Genomic DNA, 19868 nt, shown 5'->3' with positions numbered 1-19868 from the left:
GCCAATCCGATTAGAACCTATTGACCCCCACTCTCTGCCTCCTATTTGACAACCAATCCTCTATCCACGCTAACACCCTACCCCCAACTCCATGTCCCCTGACCTTCTGCATTAACCTCTTGTGAGGTACCTTGTCAAACGCCTTCTGAAAATCAAGACAGACCACATCCACCAGCTCTCGTCTATCCACCGCCCTAGACACATCCTCATAGAACTCCAGTAAATTTGTCAGACACGACTTCCCCTTAACGAAACCGTGCTGTGTCTGCTCTATCAAGCAATTCCCCTCAAGATGCCTCGCTATTTCCTCCTTGATGATGGATTCTAACATTTTACCTACAACAGACGTTAAACTAACTGGCCTATAATTCCCTGCTTTTTGCCTGCCACCCTTCTTAAACAACGGCGTAACGTTAGCCGTTTTCCAATCATCCGGCACTTCCCCGGAATCCAGCGACGTCTGGAAAATAACCACCAAGGCATCCACTATCACCTCTGCCATTTCTTTCAGAATAAAAGTAGGGAGGTCTTGCTGCAGCTGTATAGAGCATTGGTGAGGCCGCAGCTGAAGTACTGTGTGCAGTTTTGGTCGCCGCACTTACGCAAGGATATTTTGGCCTTGGAGGGAGTGCAGAGGAGGTTTACTAGGCTGATACCGGAGTTGACGGGGTTGAGCTATGAGGAGAGGCTGAATAAACTAGGCTTGTACTCGTTAGAGTTTAGAAGAATGAGGGGAGATCTCATTGAGACGTATAAGATGATGAATGGGATGGATAGGATAGAGGTGGAGAGACTCTTCCCGCTCAGAAAGGACAATAGGACTAGGGGGCACAGCCTCAAGATAAAGGGGGGGCGGTTTAGAATGGAGTTGAGGAGGAACTTCTTCACTCAAAGGGTGGTGAATCTCTGGAATTCTCTGCCCGTTGAAGTGGTGGAGGCTACCTCACTAAATATTTTTAAGACGCGGGTTGATGGGTTTTTGATAAGCGAGGGGATTAAGGGTTATGGGGAGAGGGCGGGAATGTGGAACTGAGCCACGACAGGTCAGCCATGATCTTATTGAATGGCGGGGCAGGCTCGAAGGGCTAGATGGCCTACTCCTGCTCCTATTTCTTATGTTCTTATTTCCTTCCCTAAAGAACATTAGTGAACCAGATGGGTTTTTTGGTACTTTCTTAATTCCAGATATTTTTAATTGAATTTGAATTCCAACACCTGCTGTGGCAGGATTCAAACCCAGGTCCCCAGAACATTAACTGAGATTCTGAATTAATAGTCTAGTGATAATACCGCAAGTCCATCGCCTCCCCTAGAGGCAATGAAGGGGATGAAGGGGTACTGCAGGAGTGCCTCAGTTAAGGTTTGGGAGATGGAGATATAAACTGATCAAAATGTGACCATGTCAGGAAGTCAGCTCCAACCTGTTGACTTACCTCATGTGCATTCATTTGTGTGCCCCGTAAGGAGAGTCGCAAAGAGGCTAGTCAACAGAGAGCAGATGAAAATTTCAAGAGTTGAGTTTCCAGAACTGGAAGCGATTAGACATGGAGTGTGATTGAGTGCGAGAGAGCCAGAGTAAGAGTTTGTGAGCGTGTTATAACTAGTTGTAATCCACACCAAAAGAAGGCAATATGCAAATCTTGTATTCGAACCTCAATCTTTTCCTAAGTTATATTTTTCTTTGTCTGGCTTTGTTACAAACTAGCGTTCCCTCTGCAGCCTCTTGAATTCTGGGCATTTTGCAATTACTGCTGAATTTTCAACAATACAATTTGCACAAAGAAACGGATGGAGCTTTACTGTGTCATATAAAGAATTAAAACTATTCTGAGTTCAGAAACACAATTGGGTGTGGGTATGATCTCCTGGTTATTTTAAAAACACAGCTCAGTCATCCTGTGCCAGAGTAAAACATTGACCACAAAATGAAACTGTAACCATTGCTTCCTTTATGCAAACATTTTCAGCGCTTGTTTTTATATTGAAGGCTGGAGCAATCTCTGAGTGATCAATATTAGTTCTGGGTCTTTCTAAAGGCAGTGTGTGAATTAAAGAAAGCAGTTAGAGGGATAAGCTGGATAGTTCTTTTCAGTGGCTGCCACGGACACAATGAACAGAATTTTAATCGGTTCCTGGGTAATGGGAACAGAGGTGAGAGGGCTGGGAAAATAGTTAAGAGTTTCATCAGGTTGGCTCCTAAATGAATCCCATTCCAAAAGAGCTTTCGCAGTGCTAGTCTGAGAGGCCAATCTGTTACCTGGTTCCAGGAGGTGGGCAGCCAATCTACATCATTAAAGAATATATTAAATACTATTTTACAGGGAGACTGGCATTTTGCTGACAGCAGCTCAGCCCCCTGATATGAAGAGGTCATCACCTTCACTGAGGCTGCCTCCCTACAGCAGTCTGGGAGGCCTTTGGGGCCTGAAGTTGATGCCCCATCCAGGGGGCCACAGCAAGAAAGTCAGTGCCTCTTAGTGAGTTGTGCCTTGTGATTGGCGGGCCTTCTTCCCTCACACAACCTGAATTTAAATATGTTCATACCTCTATGAGGACACCTCAAGGTCTCCGACCTATCGCAGCAACACTCACTTCTCTACTGATTGGGCAGGCAGCATCAGAGCCTGTCCATCATTCTTAATTGAAAGACAGATCCCCAGATAACCAATGAGGTGGCCAAAATCATCAGCCCAGTCACGCTGCTAGCAAGTGGAGACTCCGGATGCCATTTTGCCCAATACTGGAGTCGAGAAATACATGGTAACATTTAGTCCAATGGGTTTATTGTGCCAAAGTCTTCTACACTTCTACGTACCCACATACTCCACCTAATCCTTGATCTCTGAAGATGCTTTGACAAGCTTGCTTTTCCAGAACAGGATCTGGGAGAGCACAAATTTGAATTTGAAGGCCAGAAACCTTATTTTGGCCAAGTGTATCAATTGTTAACAGACTGATATGAAACGGGGATCCCAGGTAGCTCTCTCCTGAGCAACATACATGTCAATTTAAAACTCAAAAAGATATGGATAAAGCTCTAATGGGAATAAATGAACACTTCCAACCATCAGTCTTCAGGAATTACCTCATATATTGTATTGAAAATTTTGCTGATTCTACACACATCATTTCCTTTTCAAACTTCACAAGAAATTCACTTCTATTTGGTCAAAAAAAGACTTTCAACACATGCCTAGTCAGCCAAATTTTCCATCTACCATATATGTTGAAGGAGACACTTTTTTTGAGCACTTCCCATATCTCCGCAGCTACCCCTCTGTGAGGTAAAGCGGTGGAAGGACGGAAAGAAAAGGAAGTAACTCCTGCGTTCTGGATCCCATGCATTGCCCCACCTGCCCAAAGATTCATAGGTCGAGACTCAGCCTGTTTAGTCACATGAAGAGCCTGAGTAGGCAGCATTTCAAAGCAAGGCACAGCCAACATCTAGGTGTCACTAACTGGAGTGATGTCAAAGATTAGAGAAGGTTCGTGTGGCTGATGACCTGCTCAGCACATTTCGTGGTCGAGGAATCTAAATAAGAATGGAATTTATGGATACAGGGAAAAGAATTGGTAGGGTCTGAGAAAACGTTGGGTGGTGCTGCTATGTGGAGCCTGGCTGCACTGTTCATAAAAGAAAGTTTTGCACTTGGTTCACTCTCTCTCAGGACCCATCTGCAGCATAATCAACAACTCAGATTTATCGAGAGCCTTTGCCAGAATGAAACATTCCAAAACGCTTCATGTATGACACCAAGCCACATGAGATGCGGGCAGATGATCAAAAACATGATCAAGGATGTAGGTTCTAAAATTAGCACAGAAGAGTTTGTTTATGGAACACTTTATACAGAGCAGCTTTTCACCAAATGATTGCTGCCCAATAAAGCATCCATTTGGCAAAATGGTTCTAGAAATTGTTCAAAATTGTTCTAGAATCTCCAGGAATTACGGATTAAACTTTTTGACTGCTGGGAGTAATCAAAGAGAAATGGGCAGCATGGTAGCACAGTGGTTAGCACTGCTGCTTTACAGCTCCAGGGTCCTGGGTTGATTCCCGGCTCGGGTCACTGTGTGGAGTTTGCATATTCTCCTCGTGTCTGCGTGTGTTTCCTCCGGGTGCTCCGGTTTCCTCCCACAGTCCAAAGATGTGTGGGTTAGGTTGTTTGGCCATGCTAAGAAATTGCCCCTTAGTATCCAGAGATGCACAGATTAGAGGGATTAGTGGGTGTAATATATGGGGGTAGGTCCTGGGTGGGATGGTGTTCGGTGCAGACTCAATGGGCCAAAAGGCCTCTTTCTGCACTGTAGGGTTCTATGAATCATCTGGCATTAAAAAGAATTGGGTGATTTTTCTTTAAGCATTTATATATTAGCTATACAAATACTGATGATAGGGAAACAGCTTGTTTAGTTTGGCTGGACACATGGTGGTAGGAAGTCATGTGCTATAACCTCCAAGATACTGCAACCAGAGTCAAAAGCCCTACTTTGATACAAACTATAAAACTCACTTATTGGATAAATATTAGACAGAAAATATAAAGGTAGAAGTTAAAGCATTTCTTGCAAGAACTGTGAATGAGAAATATGGCTACAAACAATCAGCAAGACAACACGGCCATTATCTGACTGGTTGCCAATGGTTCGTATGTTACAGAGGAGGGCATTTCTCAACATTATCTGCCTTATACTTAGGAGCAGTTTAGCATTCGAATCATAAGGCACTGATTTAACTCTGGGTGTCACCCTTTTAGGACGGTGATGAGAATTTCTTTTTCGCCTTAAAGGGTTGTGTGACTTTGGAACTCTGCCTCAGAAGGCGGTGGAAGCGGGGTCACTGAATATTTTAAAGGTGGAGATAGGTAGGTTTTTGTTTGGTTAGGGATTCAACGGTTAGCAAGGGTAGACGGGGATGTGAAATTAGAAACACAAACAGGTCAGCCATAATCTTACTGAGTGATGGAACAGGCTCAAGTGGTTGTATGGCCTACGTCTGCTTCTATTTCACATATTTGTATATTAAATGTAATGCTTCTTTGTTTGAATGTTAAGATGTCTTTGTCGCAAACAACCAGGTTGCTTTTTTTCAGGCTTGTCCAAACTGGGTGAAATTCAGATACTTGCCAAATTAATTAATAAGGCCAGGCTAGCTGCCTTCTCAATTTGAGCCTTTTGTGGTAAATATAAATCTGCACTGAAATAGATGAGGCCGTGTAATGTGCATCACAACCTGCACAGCATTAAAATGCACTAATTGATGCTACGGTCCTAAGAATTGTTGAAATTTTCATAACACAGATTTATTTTTAAGTAAGGCCTTTAAATCCATAAATGGATGCTTACAGGCTCGTAACATTTTGCATTTTATAAACTTCACAACTTGATCTTGAGTGAATGGGTTTAGTAGTCTAAGAAGCACAGAAAGTCTGCAAGCAGGTATGGCAAACACAAGATGAAAAATGACAGATTATTTTTTATTACGAGTGGGATTGGAGTACAAGAATAAAGAAGTCTTGCTACAACTTTATGAGATTTTGCTCAAGGCACACTAGGGGGGGGAGGCAGAAGAATGTGGTCCCCTCTGTGGGTATGCAGACAGGGCTACCCCTCAATTTTTGGTCTCAGTGAATTGAAGGATATGGGGAGCAGGTGGGAAAATAGAACGGACGTAGAAGGTCAGCCAAATAAACTGTATGGTAAACTCCTACTCCCATAACTTATGCCCTTATCAGTGTCAGCAGTGCATTAGACCATTTTATTCATTTATCACAGAAACGATAATTTTTGTAATTTCTTACATTTAAACTGCACATTTTATGTTAACATCTTAAAGAACACACAGAGTTAATTTAACCTACAGTGACTATTATGTTAGTAAATGTGTCAGCCACTCAGTAACACACACATTTCAGAACAGGGCTAAATGCTCAGTTTGTCTGCCTTTTGCAGGTAACTGAGGGAGGAATGTTGGCTGGAATATAAAAGAAACTCCCTAATCTTTATATATTGCCACGAGATCTTTAATATCCACTTGAATTACAAGTTCAGAGGCAGATTAGTCCTCAATGTAATGTATCATTTATTATATGGGTGTGCCAGTCTCTATCTATACTCACGCCCTGATGTAGGATTCAAACAACCTTTCAAATGACATGTGAAAGAATAAGTTAGCGGAAGGGGATAATGAACAGGAAAACTCCCTAAAATGTACTTACGTAGATCTCCAAAAGTTCCCTTTGTTACCTTTTCAGCTCTGAGGACAGACACAGTTAGTCTGTGGGAAACCTGATGTTCAACCTGAAAAAGAAAGAGATTGGAAATCAGGGTTTTAAAGCTGCGGAGAGACAGCCCCTCTAATCGGGCTACAAGTTTCTCAGCTTGTTTCAAAATTAAGAAATATGTTTTATAAATCTGACCCACAAGTCAAAACTCATATCATGCAAGCATTACTAATTACAGTTGAAAGGCTCTTATATTTACTGGTTCTGTTGTTCAGATCTTGAGCGAGTGGCACCATCCCCCAACTGTGTTTCAATAGCTAAAGCACAATTACTTACCTCAACGGCAGATTCAGAAACCTGCATTTTCTACTCTTTGGTATGTCAATATAAATGCAGAGGTCAGAAGTATCTTTCTCCCATGACTGAAATGGTCAAACCATCAAACTTCAGAGGAGCACCAAGTTAGCAGTTAGTACTTGGCTTCACATTTCTCTGATGCCCACAAGACCAAAGCTGCTCAGTCGACCACCTTGTATTAAAGCTGTGACAACATCTCTCTTAGAATCATAGAATCCTATAGCATGGAAGGAAGCTATTCAGCCCATCAAGTCTGCACCGACGACAACCCACCCAGGCCCCAGCCCCATAACACCATGCATTTACCTTAGCCAGTCCTCCTGATACTAAGGGGCAATTTAACATGGTCAATCCACCTAAACCACACATCCTTGGACTGTGGGACGAAACTGGAGCACCCAGAGGAAACCCATGTAGACACGGGTAGAATGTGTAAACTCCACACAGACAGTGACCCAAGCCAGGAATTGGACCCGGGTCCCTGGTGCTGTGAGGCAGCAATGCTAACCACTGTGCCACTGTGCTGCCCCTAATAATTTACTGGCGAGTACTATGTGTCCAAGTGACAGATTTCAGAATTGGATAAAATGTATTTCTCTAACACTAATGGCAGATTTTTTTCTCCACTTTAAAACACAAGTAGGGATTTTTTCCAGCACCCAAGGATTGTTGGGAAGCTTTCCAAAGACACTGAGGCAAAATCATGACAATGGAAAGCAGATTTAATTCCAGACAACTTTTTTGAACAGTTCTCAAGAGAATTCTAAAGCCACATCTCCTTTCTCCAAAACCAGTGTGCAGCTGCCTGACATGCATATCTCATTACACATGAATCACAGTTAGAATGTGTTTCATTATTCAACAAGTGCTTCCAGTAACAGGCTACAAGCAAGGAAAAAACATCAAAATGGTGAGGCATACAATTATCAAGTCCTATACTGCTTTAGATACTGTGGTTAATACTTTTGACCTAAATACATAGCACAATAAGTAGCTTTCCACACTCACAGCAGTAATCATTCACTTTGATGTCCTGCAACAAGCCAAAGGTTTGTTACACTATAGCCCATGTATTTCTCGACAATGTCCAGGAGCACAGTTTCATCTTAAAGAACAGCTGATCTGCTTGATATTGTATGTCAGTCCTATCCACGACTGCCATTAAACAAAGATGCTTAACTTATGCTACAACTCAAATATGGAACAATGCAGGTTGTTGAAAATTCTGGATGGACCACAGAACAGCACATAAAATCCATCAATGTCCTTGCATATAAAAGGAAGAAAATCTAATCAAATGTCCCAAAAAATAAGATTCAGAACATTTTAACTGCATAAAGATTGATTTACCGAGAAGGCACTGAAAGCTGTCCAAAAGGCAGAATAAGAGAATAACATGAATTCTCACCCTGCATAAAGGTATTGAATGTCTTTTTCTCGCAAGGTCCAACGGATAACTAATCAACATAATGGTTTCAAGTCACCCCTTGACAGTATTACTGCAATTTCCCTTCTAGTCGACAATGCTGAGCAGTAATTTGTAGACAAACTCACCACAGGTATTCTGACAGACTTGGTTCAATCTTCTTTCGCAGTTTTAATGGGATAATTGAGGAGGTGGAGTTAACGGGAGGGAGCTCAAACGGATCAAGCAGACAGTGCAAAGAACTTCGCTGTGCCTTAGAAGCTGTGGGTTATTGGGCACAGGGCTAGCAAGAATTCATTTGTGTTGGCAAAGTCCAGTTACTAACCATTGGTTGGGTGCATGATAATTACATGAGGAATAGAAGCTGCAGTAGACCATTCAGTCCCTTGACCCAGATCCACCAGACAATAGGCCCATGGCTGCTCTTCAGTCTCAGCTGTTGCTTGCTCTTCGTGTCTCTTGATTGCCTGAGAGAGATCAAATATTGGTGGCCCAGTGGTTAGCACTGCTGCCTCGCAGCGCCAAAGATCCAGGTTCAATTCCGGCTTTGGGTCATTGTCTGTGCAGAGTTTGCACATTTTCCCCGTGTCTGCGTGGGCATCCTTTGGGTGCTCTGAATTTCTCTCAGTCCAAAGATTTGCGCTCAAGTTGGTTAGTCATGCTAAATTGCCCCTTAGCATCAGGAGAAATAGTAGGTTAAATAGATGGGGGTTATGGGTATAGGGCCTGGGTGGGATTGTGGTTGGTGCAGGCTTGATGGGCTGAATGGCCTCCTTCAGTACTGTCGGGATTCTATCCTAGACTTGAATATCTTCAATGATGGCTCACTCACTACCCTCTGATGTGGATAATCCCAAAGATTCACAACATTCTGAATTAGGATATTTGAACTCAGCCCTCGAGCTCTAGATGCCCTGGCCAAGAGAAACAAGCTCTCAGTGTGGTTTCCTCAAAGCTTTATACAATTGTAGCAAGACATCTTTATCGCTGCACCCCCATCCCCTTGCAATAAAAGCCACCGGTCTTCCTAATTGCTTGCTGTAACTACATGTTAACTTTCTGTTCCTTGTACCAGTAAAGTTTCTCTGAATACCAAGTTTGACGCCTTTTATAAAAAAACTGCTTTTCTATTCTTACTTCTGAGTGAATACCCACTTATTTCCCCACAATATACTTCACCTGCCACCATGTTGCCCCAAATATCATGCTGATAGCTCTTTGTAGTATCTTTGTGTTATTCTCAAAAGTTTGCATACATGCTCCCTTATCCTTATATTAGCAAACTTGAATACATTACTTTTGATCTCTTCATCCAAGTTATTAACATAAGTAGTAAATAGTTCAGGCCCTAGCATTGATCCTTGTAGCACTCCAGAAGTTACAGCCTGCCAACTTGAAAGCGTCCCATTTTTCCTGATTCTATACTTCCTCATAATTTCTCCTGTCGACTTCTAAAGGACCAATGTTTCCATTAGCTACTCTCTTCCTTTTTATGTACTTAAGAAGTCTCTTGCAAACCATTTTTATATTCTGGATTAGTTTACTCTCATCCCGTTCTTTTCTTTTTATCAACTTTTCGGCTACCTTATGTTGGTTTCCAAAACTCTCCCAATCCTCAGAGCTCCTATTAGCTTTACGGCAATATAAACCGCTTCTTTTAATCTAAAACTATCTTTAAACTTTCCTAGTAAGCCATGGATGGATCTTGCTTGCTGAACTTTTGTTCCATTAATGGACCTCATTTTTGTTGATGCAAAGGAGCAACCTTTGTGAAAAGGAGAAAAATGAAAATAAATTGTTCTTTAATCACTGTTCTAAATAGTTTCAGAAAAGTAAAGATGCACGTTATTAGAATTATTAGCACTTTAGAGGGTGATGAATGAGGTTGCACCACCTAACAGATGGATGGCAGTGAACAGATACACGTGATGACTTTGTACAAAATAAGAGTTAGTCGAAGAAGCATTCTCCCTCAGGATGCAAAACTCAGTGCACATTTACACATGTTCACCTCAATATTCTCACCACCAACTTGAATGAGTCAGATACCAGGAGATATTATTAAAGTGGAGAAGATAGTCCAACAAAAAACAGTGAAGCTTTCGGATTGAGGTTGAGATAAGAGGTTAAAACAGCAAGAGTTCAACACAAAGAGGTCCAAATGAAAAGTGACAGAATGACAAGCTGGGAGTTTGATGAGTGAGGAAGTTTGTAAAGAGGGAAAGGAGGTGCTCATTTCTTTTTCTACTTTTTCAGCCTCCAGTATTTGGGTTCTACTTTGGTACAAGTGCAGAAGCTGATTGGCAAGTGACCATTAATTTCACAAGCTGCTGTAAATTGAAGTTAAGGTATGGCAGGACAGATCAGCTGAGTGAGATGTGCATCCTGTGGCAGGTGTGAAGTAACAGACAGATGACATATCCTACAAAAACATATCTGCAGGGAGTATCATTGGCTGCAGCAGCTTGAGCTCCAGGGTTCAGAACTCAAGTGGCAGCCGGAGTACGTGGCGACGGTGCAGAGGGACCTCAGGGTCCTTGTGCATGAGTCGCAAAAACCCAGCTTGCAGGTGCAGCAGGTGGTCAGGAAGGCGAATGGGATGCTGGCCTTCATAGCGAGGGGGATTGAATATAAAAGTAGGGAGGTCTTGCTGCAGCTGTATAGGGCATTGGTGAGGCCGCAGCTGGAGTACTGTGTGCAGTTTTGGGCGCCGCACCTGCGCAAGGATATTTTGGCCCTGGAGGGAGTGCAGAGGAGGTTTACTAGGCTGATACCGGAGTTGAGGGGATTGAGCTATGAGGAGAGGCTGAATAAACTAGGCTTGTACTCGTTAGAGTTTAGAAGAATGAGGGGAGATCTCATTGAGACGTATAAGACGATGAATGGGATGGATAGGATAGAGGTGGAGAGACTCTTCCCGCTCAAAAAAGACAGGAGGACTAGGGGGCACAGCCTCAAGATAAAGGGGAGGCGGTTTAGAACGGAGTTGAGGAGGAACTTCTTCACTCAAAGGGTGGTGAATCTCTGGAATTCTCTGCCTGTTGAAGTGGTGGAGGCTGCCTCGCTAAATATTTTTAAGAAGCGGGTTGATGGGTTCTTGATAAGAGAGGGGATTAAGGGTTATGGGGAGAGGGCGGGAAAGTGGAACTGAGCCACAACAGATCAGCCATGATCTTATTGAATGGCAGGGCAGGCTCGAAGGGCTAGATGGCCTACTCCTGCTCCTATTTCTTATGTTCTTATGTATTCACGAGGCAGAGAACTAAACAAATAACATGTTTAAGAAGGTGGTCACACTGCAGGTTAGGAGCATGTGGGTAAGTGCAAATGGGTGACTGCCAGGTAGTCTAAGAGAACGAGACAGTACAGAATCCCAAGTCTACCTTGCTTGCTAACTAGTTTTCCATTTTGGATACTGGTGAGGACAACCATTCCTTAGAGGAGTAGAGCAAGAACCAAGTCCATAGCAACATAAGTGGCATAAATTCAAAGGAGGGGAGAAAGAGTGGTAGAGCAATACTGATAGAATATTGATTGGCTCAGAAAACAGGCTGGCATTACTTTGGCCATATGTTTATCTCCACAATGGTATGTTGCTTCCCTGTACCTCAGTCATAGATGCCACAGACAGGCTGCAGGACCTTCTTCTGGGGGTGGCTGAACAGACAGAGGTTGTGATTCACATTAATATCAATGAAATAGGTAGAAAGAGGGAAGAAATCCAGAAGGCAGATTTCAAGGAGTTAGGAATGAAATTATCAGGCTCGCAAAAACAGTAATCTCATGATTGTTTCCAGCACCGTTTACTAGTTAGCATAGGAATAGGAGGATTCAGCCATTGAACATGTATTTGTATAATTGATATAGGTGATGGTAGGACATCAGATTTCTGAGGTACAGAGACTGGTTTAGAACATAGAACATTACAGCGCAGAACAGGCCCTTCGGCCCATGATGTTGTGCCGACCAGTTAAAAAACAATGACCCTCTAACCTAAACCAATCCCTTTTCATCCATAAACCTATCCACGGATCTCTTAAACGCCCCCAAACTAGGCGCATTTACAACTGCAGCAGGCAGGGCATTCCAGTCCCTCACCACCCTCTGGGTAAAGAACCTACCCCTGACATCCGTCCTATAACTACCCCCCCTAATTTAAAGCCATGCCCCCTCGTGCTAGCTTTCTCCATCCGAGGAAAAAGGCTATCACTGTCCACCCTATCTAAACCTCTAATCATCTTATATGTTTCAATAAGATCCCCTCTTAGCTGCCTTCTTCCTAGCGAAAACAACCCCAAATCCCTCAGTCTCTCCTCATAGGACCTCCCCTCCATACCAGGCAACATCCTGGTAAACCTCCTCTGCACCCTCTCCAAAGCCTCCACATCCTTCCTATAATGTGGGGACCAGAACTGCACACAATACTCCAAGTGTGGCCGCACCAGAGTTGTGTACAGTTGCAACATGACGCTGCGACTCCTAAATTCAATCCCCCTACCAATAAACGCCAAGACACTGGTTTGGTGAGGGGTGGGGGGGGGGGGGGGGTGCGTAGGTGGGATGTGTACATGATACAACAGGTTGCATCTTAGCAGCACTGTGACTAACATCTTTGCTGAGACATTTGCTGGGAACCGGAGAGGGAACTCAGATTGAAGGGAGGCAAAACTGATGACAGGAAGTAGAAGAATAACAAGAAAAAATTAGACAAAATGAAGGCAAGCATCAAATAGAATCAGGACATGGAATAATGTTAAAGAGATTGGAACATTGGCCTTTACAAATCAAATTATTGAGTATAAGAGTTGGAATGTTATGGTGAGGTTGTATTAGACATTGGTGAGGCTGAATTTAGAGTATTGTGTGCAGTTTTGGTCACCTAATTACAGGAAGGATCTTAATAAGGTTGAAAGAGCACAGAGAAGGTTTACAAGGATGTTGCCGGGACTTGAGAAACTGAGTTACAGAGAAAGGTTGAATAGGTTAGGATTTTATTCCCTGGAGCATAGAAGAATGAGGAGAGATTTGATAGAGGTGTATAAAATTATGATGGGTATGGATAGAGTGAATGCAAGCAAACTTTTTCCACTGAAGCTAGGGGAGAAAAAAATTAAAGGACATGGGTTAAGGGTGAAGGGGGAAAAATTAAAAAGGAATATTAGGGAGGGGGTTCTTCACAGAGTGGTGGGAGTGTGGAATGAGCTGCCAGATGAAGTACAAATGAGGGCTCACTTTTAACATTTAAGAAAAACTTGGACAGCTTCATGGGTGAGAGGGGAGTGGAGAGATACGGTCCAGGTGCAGGTCAGTAGGACTAGGCAGAAAAAATAGTTCGGCACAGACAAGAAGAACCAAGGGGCCTGCAGTGTTCTACAGTTCTAGAGCTGGATAAGAGCACAGTAAATATTAATGCAGACAAAGGTTAATTGCTCTCTATCTGATTAAAACGCAGCATTCACAACAAGGTGGATGGTTTGAAGGCAAAAATAGAGGTAAATGGGTATGATTTATTATCATTACAGAAGCATGGTTAAAGAGTGTCCAAGACCGAGAACCAAATATTCAAGGTTGTTCGTCATTAATGGAAGATAAGCAAAAAGAACAAAAGGAGGTGGGATTGCACTGTTAATAAGGCATAAGATCAGTTCATTAGTGAGGCAGGATTGTAGATTGAAGGATTAAAATGTATAATCAGTTTGAGTGGAGCTAAAAAAACAAAAACAGAAAAGGACAGCAAACATATTGAAACATAAGATTCTTAACAGGCTTGAGCGGGTAAATGCTGAGAGGATGTTTCCTCTCATGGGAGAGTTTAGGACCAGACGGCATAGTCTCAGAATAAAGGGGTGCCAATTTAAGACTGAAACAAGGATGAGTTTCTTCATTCAAAGGGTTGAGAATCTTTGGAACTCCTTGCCACAGAGAGCTGTGGGGGCAGACTCCTTGTGTACATTTAAGGCTGAGATACAAACATTTCTGATCAGTAAGGGAATTAAGGGTTACAGGGAAAGGGCAGAAAGGTGGAAATGAGGAATATTGGATCAGTCATGATACTACTGAATGGCGAAGCAGGTTCAAGGGGCCAGATAGCCTACTCTGGTTCCTATTTCTTATGGTCTTATGGGAATCGCTTCTAGGCCCCTAAACTGTAATGATAATGTTGAGCAATCAAAATGTCCACTGCAAAAGGAGGCCATTTAGCCCATCAAGTCTGCAACCACTCTCTGAAAGAGCATCTTACCTACTCCTGTAGCCCCACATATTTCCCCTAACCTACAGATCTTGCAACACTAAGGGAAAATTTAGTGTGGCCAATCCACCTAACCTGCACATCTTTGGACTGTGGGAGAAAACTAGAGCACTCAGAGGAAACCCACGCAGACATGAGGAGAACATGCAAACTCCACACAGACGGTGACCAGAGGTTGAAATCAAACCCAAGTCCCTGGCGCTGTGAAGCTAATCACTGTGCCTCCATGCCACCCTGATCAATTGTGATCTAATAAATGGTAGAACAGATTCGACAGACTAAATTTTCTACTTCTGTGTTCCAATGTTCCTAACTAATGCAGAAGAGGCCCATCCAACAATGTTACAGTGAACCTTCTGCAACCAAATGATCTCAAACACCAACCATAATATGGTTAAATGCACGATCTTAATATTATAAAAAATTAAATCTTCAAATCAAAAAAATAAAATCTAATTCAGAAAGAATCAAATAGACATCAAAAGCATGATCTGGGACCAACATCTGTGACTCAATGTTGCATTATGGTTTATGTTAAAGACACACCAGGTATAATCTCTAAGAAAATGACACCTACAAGTGATTGTGGTTGGCTGCATGATATTTTACCTTTACATGTTGTGTGATAAAAGCAGTGATGTCTTTAGAACATTCGCTTCCTTTAATGGTTTCACTTTTTAGTAGCTTAAATAAACCATATAAAACTACAGCTGTTTTCACATATCATCACAACAGAAATGCAGTCTAGGAAAACCACTTGGCCAAGCTCAGCTGGGTTTCTAAACTAGAGATTTCCAATCCTAACCACTATAACATCCAAATGGCTCTTCAGTTACTGGATAGTTTTCACCTCCATTTAAAAAAGTTGACTAGAAGTGCTGATTACTATTTTGTGATGTGGAGATGCCAGCGTTGGACTGGGGTGGGCACATACGAAGCCTCACAACACCAGATTAAAGTCTGACAGGTTTATTTGGAATCACGAGCTTTTGGAGCACTGCTCCTTCATCAAGTGAGTGAGCCACTGACCTAATGAAGAAGCAGCACTCCGAAAGCTTGTGATTCCAAATAACCCTGTTGGTCTTTAACCTGGTACAACTTTGTAATAGAATCCTTCCTGACGTCATCACTAAATTCTTCTTCTACCAGTGTGAATTTGTCACATCTGACCTTTCATATCCACTAGCATATCATCACTGTGTCATTCGGAACAAGTCTCAGACTTGATAAGGACAGTAGATTTATGCCAAGTGATGCTATCAAGCACCCCAATGAATCGTTGGAGAAGTTCCAGGTTGGGGATGGGGGGAGGCATTTCTATTTTGATATTTTAAAAACCCAAGTTGTTGGCAGGGTTCTAATGGTGTTGTGTCATTGGACCCACCCTTTAACTTTTTTTTGCATGCACGAGTAGCTAAAAATACCATGCAGGAAACCATCCTTGAAAGTGGCAGCTTCTCTGTGTCCACTGTCCCAATTTTTCCTACCCGTGGTGCCATAAAAGATATTTTTTACTCTGGGAATCAAACAGGGTCAGATCTCCATATTCACCCAGAAATGACTATCCCAAAATTGGCCAATTATTGGCCAAAGAGCAGACTCGCACTTCAGTTAAGGATGAGGGGAGAGCTCTTGAAGCTCCCTTATCGCTACAAAGAAACTCAGGAGAAATCAAGGTGGTGAGAGACAGAAGCTTTTCCTTTGAAATTCATGCTGTTTTTATTAGATTCCAATAATTGCTATGAAGTGCTCCTGCACCCTAACCCATGGAGAATTCCCACCATGTATTTCTTTTGATTTGTGCTATGCTTGATTTGTTACCTTTTGAAATGTTTGCCTACACTCCATGCTGAGGAATCCCACCAGTGATTGCTTCATGACAAGTTTAAGCAGTGTCACCTGTCACTCACCATTGGTGAGGTCTGAGCTGCGCCAACTCAGGTACAAAAAGACAAAACCCTGCAATTATTACAGCCAAAACCCTGTAATTCCTTTCTGCAAATCCCTACCCTAACTTCTGCTTGCCACACAAAGACCTCATCCAGACCCCTTATCTGCAAAAACATGTGTAGTTTGTTAGGATCATAGAATCCCGACAGTGCTGAAAGGCCATTCGGCCCATCAAGCCTGCACTGGCAACAATCCTATCCAGCCTCCTTATATGCAAAAAGATACATATAATTGGGCATGTTGGTTGCACAACATTTTAATTCTTGAAATACTGGATATATTTGTTCCAGCTCATCAGTGGCATCCATCAGATAATCATAAATTTCATCATACTGGAGCCAGAATTAGCAATTGGAATAGGCAGGTTGCGTGGGAAAACTGGCAAGTTAGTGAAATTAGCAGGTTGAACAATAATTTAAGTGATTGCTTTCAGGCAGATCTATTTATAATTGCATCATTTAAAGGAAATCTCTAAATTATGTAGAAAATACTTCTGAACTCTAAACTCAACTTTAAGTTACACAGTAAAAACTTATCAAAACCGTTGTCAGCTAAGGTGATTCAGGTAAATGGAGCAGAGATGCAAAGCAATGATGATTGAACAGTGAACAAGTTTGAGGATTGAATGACATCATCTTGTTCCTATAGTCCCAAAAGCAAGGTAGGAAAGGATGTTAATAACAACAGAAAATGTCAGGGATGCTCAAGCAGGTCAGGTGGCACCTGTGAAGAATGAAAAAGAGTTAATGTTTCAGCTCAATGACCTTTCATCAGAACTGCCTACTTTAAGTTTAAAATACATAATAATGGTCCCAGCTACATTTGATAAATGATATGTGTGCTGTTAATATCTTTATCAGTGGTATGACATGACAAGTTTAAACAGAGTCATCTGTGACTCACCATTGGGACATGAGCTGCGCCTATTCAGGTACAAAGATCCTGTGTGGGCCCCTTTGGAAGGGATGCATCAGGATTTTTAGGCCATTAACTGGTTCCTAACTGTCAGATTAAATGTATTTATCAACATTTATCTGTTCTTGGTCTTCCTCCATTTTTTGACAAGCGGCTTGGTTATTACCAACACTGTCAAAGAGTTTAAATTCAAATTCTTTGTTTTCAGATTTTTTTCAATGTTTTCAGAAATTCAACATTTTCAGACATTGCATAATTCCAGAACACTTTTGTTTCTTAAAAAAAAAATCAGATTTTCTAAATTTGCCCATGTTTTCTTTTTATCCAATCCTGTCAAAACCTAATAATTTATCGTTGTATCAACTCTGTAGTGCGGTGTGACACCTGACGGCCATTGTTTCTGAAAACTAGGTAAAAGACAAGACCCACTGACCCTAATAAAGCCAAGGCTTAACAAGTTTACGTGACAGGGCTTTATTTCAATAAACAAATCTGCTTCATGACTAAAGAGGAAGTGTCCTCCTTAAAGCTTCTGCAGTTCATGAGGCCAGTCCTCCACACTGTGGAGATGCTAACCAAGGCATCTGGACAAGATAGCATGCTGGAAATATATAGGGAAAGAAGGTTATTTGGCCGTATCACAAAACCATTAAATCACACCAAATATTTCCTATTTGGAATAACACTGATACGAAATATACTAATACAAATCCCCGGCTCGTAAATTGGTAACTTGTTTTTATTAATGGGATGGTGATGACACGTAGTATTCAGAAATGATCTTCCCCCAAAGTTACTAACAGCCTGGATTTGTTTTTAATCAGTAAATTTGAGGGACTTAGTAATCAAATACTGAAATTATTTCAAAACCAGGGGAATTGAAGCTAGTTTTTCACAGTCAGACTCTGCAGGTTCCCGATTCCATAGCTCAAAGTGGTAATCTTTAATTATTCAGGTTAATAGTTGAGGCAACAGTCAGGTGGCAGTGATTAGCACTGCTGCCTTACAGTGGCCTCAGGTCACTGTCAATGTGGAGTTTGCACATTCTCTCCATGTCCGTGTGGGTTTCCTCCAGGTGCTCCAGTTTCCTCCCACAGTTCAAACGATATGATGGTTAGGTGGATTAGCCATGGTAAATGTGTGGGGTCACAGGGATAGGGTGGAGGTGTGGGCCTGGCAGGGATGCTCTTTCAGAAAATCTGTGCAGATTCTATGGGCCAAGTGGCATCCTTCTGCACTGTAGGGATTCTATGATAAAACATACTGGCAAACCATGTCAGGACCTGCCACAACATTGCCCCCTTCTCCTCCTCCTCCCTTCCTTCTTTCTTCCTCCCAACACCCAACTCTACCACAGTATCACCACTCACTAACCATGATACCACAAATAAGATTAAATATATTCAATACACACCAAATATTTTATAACAAGTTATAGAAAATGCTTAATTATTTATATATTAATAGAATTATCAACAAATAGTAAAAAAAGAAGAAATATTTACAATTTGGATGCAGAGGAAGTGCATGACTGTCAGTGCTGTGTGCAGTCAGCATGCACCTCACTACCCTTGCCCTTGTTTTACGTGCGTATCGCTTCAGTCATACTGGTGGGGAAAAAAAACTACACAGATGGAAATCAGTGGAGCGTCGGCAACGATGAATAAAGTGTCTTATTGGCCGCACTCAGAGCCCAGGTGGCCCTGGGCCACAGGTTGCCCACCACTGGCAAGAGAGTCAATGCGAGGCCTGGTCCTCGGGAGAGCCTTTTGCTGCTTGTACGTGGGCAGCTGATTTGATCTCCAAAATGCACATGGAGTTGTTGGATGCTAATCATGGGTTGATTAACTGTGGGGCTTACAGCTAGCAGATGATTTTGGAGAGTTTCAGCTGCATGCCTCACTGTCACAGATAAGTCTACAATGCAGGCCTTTTTGGAAAACAGCTTCAATATGTGAAGTCAGTGTTAAGACTGCCTCAGAGCAATTACACACCGCGACAACCTGCCTGTTAGGGGGGGATATTTCAATACTTCCAGGGTGTCACTCAGTTTAACTAGCAAGACAACGGCCACTATCAGCCCAAGATATTATCAGACCCAGCAAGCAAGTTGCACGCACAGACATGCTGATGCAACTGCGCAGATTCAAGCCAGTGCAATACCAGGGTTCATGCCTGCAGAAGGACACGTCCTGGGGTACTGGTGCAATTATAGAGCAGAACCCAGGACAGGACAGCCTACTCCTCCTGGCCTGCCTCTCTGAAAACAATTTCAATCTTATCTTTCCAAAGCCTTTTCCGCTTTATCACCAGTAAAACTGGTGTGTGGCTGCACTGCCGCAGTCAAACATAGTTTGTGTCCTAAAATAGCAATCAAGGAAATGAACATCACAGGACCTGCATAATTTCCTGATTGCTATTCAGACTTCCCATTTGTGAACATGTGAGTCGACCTATACAAAAAAAGATGCATTTTGCAGGAGTATATGATGTTAACTTGCATATTAACCCTATATTTAGCAGCGGATAACAACTAATGAGCTTGGTTGTGAAACAAATACATTATTTTATTTCAAGTTTTGTTACGTAGCAGAATACCTAAAGTAGATCCAATGGTAACTTTCAAAAGGGAGATGGATGTAAAATTGCAATGGAGAAATGTGTGAGGCTATTGGGGGAAAGGCTAGTACAGACACAATGAGCTGAATAGCGTCTGTCTCTTCCGTAGGTTTCTCTGATTCTACAG

General features: G+C 42.3%; 1 protein-coding gene across 4 annotated transcripts in view; it reads right to left on the bottom strand.

The window, feature by feature from the left end:
- The window catches only part of LOC145347814 (cytosolic phospholipase A2-like), a 173788-nt gene that overhangs the window by 97478 nt on the left and 56442 nt on the right, over positions 1-19868 (bottom strand). For 3 of the 4 annotated variants that reach the window (XM_080195701.1, XM_080195700.1, XM_080195699.1), the window contains one exon: positions 6219-6300. In XM_080195701.1, the coding sequence (XP_080051827.1) occupies positions 6219-6300 (82 nt within the window). Of the gene's footprint in view, positions 1-6218; positions 6301-7989; positions 8092-19868 lie in introns of those variants that run through there. The other variant, XM_080195698.1, reaches the window with a different exon arrangement.

The sequence above is a fragment of the Carcharhinus amblyrhynchos genome, chromosome 9, assembly GCF_965287045.1.
Source record: "Carcharhinus amblyrhynchos chromosome 9, sCarAmb.v2.hapA, whole genome shotgun sequence".
In the NCBI taxonomy this organism is placed as follows: Eukaryota; Metazoa; Chordata; class Chondrichthyes; order Carcharhiniformes; family Carcharhinidae; genus Carcharhinus; species Carcharhinus amblyrhynchos.
Note: the sequence above shows the minus strand (reverse complement) of the source record. Positions and strands in the feature narration are given on the sequence as shown.